The sequence below is a fragment of the Loa loa genome (genome assembly GCF_000183805.2).
Source record: "Loa loa unplaced genomic scaffold supercont3.145, whole genome shotgun sequence".
Taxonomy (NCBI): domain Eukaryota; kingdom Metazoa; phylum Nematoda; class Chromadorea; order Rhabditida; family Onchocercidae; genus Loa; species Loa loa.
This window is the reverse complement of record NW_018108325.1, coordinates 43,909-50,959: the sequence shown is the minus strand read 5'-3', so window position 1 is coordinate 50,959 and position 7,051 is coordinate 43,909. Positions and strand designations below refer to the sequence as shown.

Here is a 7,051-nt window from a genome sequence, read left to right as displayed (position 1 = left end):
TTATTATTATTATTATTATTATTATTATTATTATTATTATTATTATTATTATTATTATTATTATTATTATTATTATTATTATTATTATTATTATTATTATTATTATTATTATTATTATTATTATTATTATTATTATTATTATTATTATTATTATTATTATTATTATTATTATTATTATTATTATTATTATTATTATTATTATTATTATTATTATTATTATTATTATTAATTTATTACAGTGTCAGCACCAGTATCACCGAAAAGTGTCACATTTGAGGATGAATTATTATTCACGACAAAACCGGATCGTCGTGGTCAAAGTTTAGCACCACCTCCAACATTTTTAACCGATTCAACAGAAACAATTACACCTACACAACAAGCATTCATCAATTTTAATTATGATGTATCACAGAGTTCGGGCGTAAATTCTAGGCATAATGTAAGTTACCAGCAATGTTTAGAAGCAATTTATTCGATCGAGAACATTTTGTTCCTTTTCATTCCTAGTAAAACGTATTGTTGTGTAATAAAAGATATTCTAATAATCAATCGGTAATGCTATTCTTAATCATTCATTTGCATAATTGATAACTAATACATAATATTTGATATAAAATATGTTATCCTAAATTAGTATACCTTTAAATTACAGTCATCAATTCGTTCAAGTCGTGATGCATCATTAGCTTTGGATGAAGCTACTCATGATTTATTACGTCTTTCTTCACAATCACCATCAATTTGGTATAGCAGTAGTTCATCACGTTCAGTACATGCTGCAGATCGTATCCCAAAATCAGCATCTACCACATCAATGAATAGAGTTATTAAAACAAAGGTTAAATTTTTTCAACATTTAAATTTAAAATCTTGCAAAAATTTACTACCCAAAAATTAACTAATTTTCATAAAAAGCTCATAAAATTTTCAATCATATCAAATATCAATCGATAATGTCATGCTTAAACATTACTTTATTTTGTCATATCAAATATCAATCGATAATGTCATGCTTAAACATTACTTTATTTTGTATTTATTTGACAAAAAAAAAACAAAAAAAAATTCATTTTAATTCTATTCTTTACAACAATTACTTCAATTTTTGTTTGCTAAAAAATTAAAAAAATTAAATTATTAGGTATAATAGCAAGTTAAATTATTTTTAGGATGGTGAAATGGTAAAGTTGTTAAATACATTTCCATGTGATACTAATCGATTAAATGATCATGTTCCTAGTGATAAATTAACATATGTAGATGATGAAGGACGGCAACATCAAACAGTTACTGTTTATACTAATCAAAAAAGGTTACTATCCTTTTTTTTTTCTTTCTCTCTCTTTCTCTTTCTCTCTCATCTATTCAAATCTTTCTCCTATCTTATGTATAGCTTTTCTTTCTTTTTCATTTTTTTCTCGTTTATTATCACTTGAATAATATTTTATTGAAAAAAGAAAAACAAAGGTTAAGTTGATAATTTACTTCATTTTATCATCTAATATCGTTATTTACAGACAAGGACCACCGATAGTTCGAACAACAGTGGAAGGAAAATTAAAAATGGAAAAAGTTGTTGGGGCAGATCTTATATCCGTTGAACATTGTACGTGTAGTGCGTGGACGATACGTGATATTATTACCCATTATAAAGTAATCTTATTTTCACATTTGGCGTCAGTTGTTTTTTGAAAATATAACGAAATGATAATATTATTTTCCAAAGCTTTTATTTTAATAAATTTTATTTATTTGTTTTTCTTTTTTTGTTTGTCTTTTTCCTTTCTTCTTTTTTTTTCTTTTTGGTATATCAAGTTATATGTTTTAATTAAATTAAATGGCAATGGTAATGGCAGTAATAATAATAACTACTGAATAGTTATTTTTATTTACAGGTAAAAACTACACTAGGAAATCGTATGTTAATCATGGAAGAATCGTTAGAAGATGAAAATCGTTTGGGAGATTATAAAATGAGTCTTTATGAAGATGGACAATTAAAAACACGAAATGTTGCTGATTTTCAAATACCATCAAATATGGTAAGTATGAGTGTTTTACTTAATTTATAAATTCATTAACAAAAAAAAAAGAAAAAAAAGATGATCAATAACGATTAATTAATCGTTATTAAAGATTGATTGAATCAATCAATCTTTTTCATTCTTTTAAAATTTGACTGAAAATTCGAAAATTTTATCAAACTATTAAATACCAAATATGAAATTGTCAAAATATCAAATTATCAGATTTAAAGGTTAAAAAAGAAAAAAAATTGGGTAGGTATTATCCATATTTTTTGAAATAGAGAATTCAAAATAAAAAATTTATCATTTTTTCAGGATAAAGCAAAATATCTATCATTGCTTAGTCAACGATTATTGCAAGATATGGAAACATTGAATAAACATGAAGAACGAAAAACAACAACACGAGTTGAAGTAGAAGTAATTGAGAATGTGACAAAAATATTGAAAACATATATTATTGGAGAGCGTAATGATTTACTTCAAGATCTCTCGGTCGATCAAGGAGCAATTGATGCAACGGATGAATTCTTGCATAGTAATTATCAGCATAAAATATTGGCATCATCAAATGATCATGTGGATGTATTAAAAAATGAAACTGATATTAAATTTCTCTTAGAAGGTCATCATTATGAAGATCATTTTCAAATACGACCCAATCAGAAAGCTGCTTCAGAAGCAACAACAACATCTGAGAGTAATACAGAGAGATATGTACCATTACCTTGTATTTACATTAATGTAGAATGTACGTTGAAACGTATGGAAGATCATTCATTCAATGAGGTTAATGTTGCAGTACCAAGCGTTTTCTCTGTTGTATTATCACTGATACGTGAACGTATCCGTTCACAATTACCAAATCTTATTAGCTATGGTATGGAGCAACATGGGAAACAGTATTCCGGTGAAACAACAATCCGACGTTTGCATCATTTTGAATCCACCGATTCAACTGATGAATTACAGACGACAATAATTCACAATCAAAAAGAACCAAGTTTCTTATTTGAGAAACCTCAGATAATTGAACCGGTAAAAATTCCTGTATTAAATATTACAGAATTAGATCTGCGACGAATGGCTGATACATCTGCAATTTTGGCAAATTTTGCAATACCACGTACTGTTCAAAATCAATTGGATATTGAACATCGTTATGAATTTCATGAAGCTCGAGGTGGCAATTATGGTATGCAACAGAAAGGACAACATTTTGAAGGTGAAATGATTCTCAAAAAGAAACGACGAATTTCACTGGAATCAGAATCAGCTTCAGAAGAGGAAGTTAATTGTGGACAAACATATTTAAATTTAATGAAACAAGAAGCTCGTGGAGAATTTGAAGTTGTAATAGTTATTTCAAATGATCAGCGTAGCTCTCCAAAGCATTTTCAAGAAACTCAACCCAATGAAATTGTCAATCTAATCGCACAGATTAGCACAGATGGTAAAAAGGAAGAGGTAGTTGTTACGCTTGCAACTAAAATTACTGATAAGGAAGTATATGTGGCACAAGAGATGAGTACTGTAATTAGCAATGCAATGATAACAATGCAGAAAATGGTACATTTGGATGATATTTTTCAACAAATTGTTCGAAATTGGAATGACAAAACAGTTGAACGAACAGATGCTAAATTTTGGACATCCATTGAGGAAGAAGTGCAAGTTTTATTGACATTTGTATCATCTATAGATGCATGTCAAGAAGCATACTGCATTCGTGCAATACCATATATGTTACATGCATCATTCACCGGTGAATCGTTCTATGCAGAAGATGAAACAGTGGTAATTTACATGCAAAATAAACTAGCCACCGAAATGATGATGTCTTCTGATGATGTACGTCAAATTCCACGATTCTCTGGTGGACATACACTAAAAACAAAGGCTACTACGGAAGAAACAAGTATGATTATGTTAAGTATAGGATATATTGGTAAATACTCAAATGCGCTTATGGTGGAATATATCGTGCAAGATGTTTGCAAGCAGAAAACGCAACTTTACTCACGAGCTAGTCGTGAGAGTGAACATGTTTCAAATGTATCATTGAATCGTGGCGCAAAAATGCTAGCTGCAAGTACACGATTATCAACATGTATGAAGCAAAAAGAACAGATGACAATTACTGAATTTGGTGATGAAAAGGAAAATGTTGCTATATTGTTACAACGTGCAGGTATTATGCATGGTCAGGTGCAAAATGAATGGCCCGAAGCAGTAACAGGTAGGTTAAATACCACTATTACTACTACTATTACAATTACTACTACCACTATCACTACTACCAATACTTTTAATATCTTTAATACTATCACCGACTCTTTCGGTGCTATCACAAACACTGATTTCTTTTTAAGCACTGATTTAACAAACACAAATACAACAACTAAACATTTCCACTTATTTAATTTCAAAACTATTTTACCAACACATAATATGGTACAAAGAATTATTCCGTTCATTGATACCATTACCGTTTCCATATATCTTTCCATAGAGAAACAACAGATTCCAGAAAATTCTGAAATTAGGATTATACCGGAATTGTGTAATATTGATGAGATTAAGCAACAAATAAATGAGAAAGAGGAAACTACTTTACAAATGCTCACTAAAACAACGAGTATATCTAAAGATGACAATGAAGGATAAATGGAAGAAATGTTTGATACTTTTTGGATAGCTCGTGATATCGATATATATATATATATACATATATATGAAGCAAGCATTATGATGCAAAAATCAACGAAACAAACAAGTTTAAATGTGGGGGCAAAAAAAGAAAATCTTCTAAAATTACAGGTATACCAGTGACGAAGATAGAAGGCGTAAATGATATGCCTAAAATGTCGCCTGAAGATAAGCTTCGAATTAAGCAGGAGCGAATGATACCTATTAAACAGATTCCAGGGGTGGATTCAAGTAATATAAATAGCTGGAAAGAGCAATTCATTGATGAACAAGAAGAACGAATCACTAAAATTGATTCCGACCGAACGTTAATTGATTATCCATTCAGAAATGCAGAATACGTAAATGATAATCGTAAAATGACGGAAATTTTCGGGGAATCAAGTTCATATTTACAAAATGCATTACACAATGTAAGCCAATGGGTGGAACAAACGTCACAATTTAATGAGGTACGTGAAGAATCTGCAACTTCCTGGAATGCGATTGATAGAAGTTATAAGCAACAAGCTGAATATCAACAAAAAAATAAACGGATGTATTTGCAAGAATCCCAATACGATGAACAACCAGAATTGCATACTTTTCCTCGAGTAAAAAATTCAAAAAGAAGATGTATAAAAGCACGATTTGAAGAGAATAAATTCGAAAAGGAAGCATTGAAAGGAAAACTATATAATAGTAAAAGTGAAACACGTGTAACGATGTTGAATGCAGGCTTTGATCTTGATACAACACTACTTGCGACACCAGAAATGGAAACTCAATTAACATTCGCAAAAGATCGTGACATGATGACGACGACGACGACGAGTGAATATTTCTCTGATGAACGAAGTTGGAATGCTACCACAGAACCATATTGTAAACAACGAAAGACTCATGCAGAATATGTATCTAAATCATCCAGTGATTTAGTTGAAACTTCATTGGAAGAGAATTCTGAAACATTCGATGAAATAAGCCATATTTCAGATATTGCACACAACCGGAATATAAAACATTCCGAAATAGTAGATTTCGAAAAAACCAGTTTACAGATGACTCGTTCTTTGATCAACAGTCTTGATGCATCTACATTAAAAGAATTTCTTGTAACAACAGAGGATGAATTCAGTATTGTTCCGGAAACATATAATTGTGATGTTATGGTTGGAAAATCGGAACAGTATGAAGCATCTTCATTTGCATTCTCAACCGGATATCATGAACAAATACAACCAAAACATGCTGTAGAGGAAGAAGTGGAAAGTTTAGTTGTTAAGAAGAAGGAAGAAGGAGATTCAAAAATCGATGAAGCCAGAGAAAAGTATCGTGGACTGATGTCATTTCGGGAAATAACTGTAAGCCATGTTCAAGATCAGGTCCCATCATTAGGTATCGAGTGCCAAAATGAAATATTTCAACAAACAACTAATAGTATGACAGAAACTATGAAAACCATTAAGCACAAGTTGCCAGAACCAGAATCAAAAATATCTAACGAATATTTAAGCCTAAGCACAGGAACAGCAGCAGAAATATACAAGGAAAAAGTAGAAGATAAAATCAGTAAAGTAGATTACTGTCAAACAACTCCGCAAGTTGTCTCCTTTTCACCGGAAGTAATTAGCAAAGTATCAATTCTGGAACATGAAATAAGTCAAACTGATACTTTCGATAAAATCACACGATCAAATAAGCAAGCATGGAGTGAAAAGGCACCAATAAGTCATGACTTACAGATGTCAACAAAGAAAAGGTTTGAAGAGATTAACGATCAGATTAGTTATGAAGAAAGAAACACTCGATATGATGCTATTGTGCACTTTCCACCTAAACCAATGAAAAAATCACTTTTGGAAGAGATTGTTGTAACCGAAAAAGCATCATTAATTAAGCATGATGAAATGGGTGCTGTAACAAAGATACCTGAAACGAAAATATTGCAGCAACAGGTAGAAACGGTGAAGGAATTTGAACAGGTAAAACAACATATTTTGACAGAAGCGGAAAGTATTGAACGTCAAATGGTAACAGTTGGTACCTACCGAGAAACGGAATTCCTTGAAGAAATGAAACAACTGAAGAGAGAAACTAAAGGATTAACAAAAATCGAACAGGAGTTAAAATCATGTGAAAATGAAGAAGTAACAAAAATAACGGAAGAACTCACTGCGCAACTGATCGTTATGGAACCAATGAAAAAACCTGAATTATTCAAACAGGAAAATATGCAAGAAACCCTATCGATGAGTGAGGCAAATATCAACAGAATGGAAATTTGAGGAATATGCAAAAAAACAAATTGAAAGGAAATTTTATCGGGTTGA

General features: G+C 30.6%; 1 protein-coding gene across 1 annotated transcript in view; it reads left to right on the top strand.

Annotated features, from left to right (window-relative positions):
* The window catches only part of LOAG_17884 (hypothetical protein), a gene marked incomplete at its 3' end in the record, with an annotated part of 17,288 nt that extends 10,282 nt beyond the window's left edge, over positions 1-7,006 (top strand). The window contains exons 6-12 of the mRNA XM_020450547.1: positions 240-442; positions 656-841; positions 1,173-1,315; positions 1,521-1,656; positions 1,899-2,045; positions 2,346-4,668; positions 4,851-7,006. Coding sequence (XP_020305760.1) covers positions 240-442; positions 656-841; positions 1,173-1,315; positions 1,521-1,656; positions 1,899-2,045; positions 2,346-4,668; positions 4,851-7,006 — 5,294 coding nt within the window. The remainder of the gene's footprint in view (positions 1-239; positions 443-655; positions 842-1,172; positions 1,316-1,520; positions 1,657-1,898; positions 2,046-2,345; positions 4,669-4,850) is intronic.
* Positions 7,007-7,051: the final 45 nt, after the last annotated feature.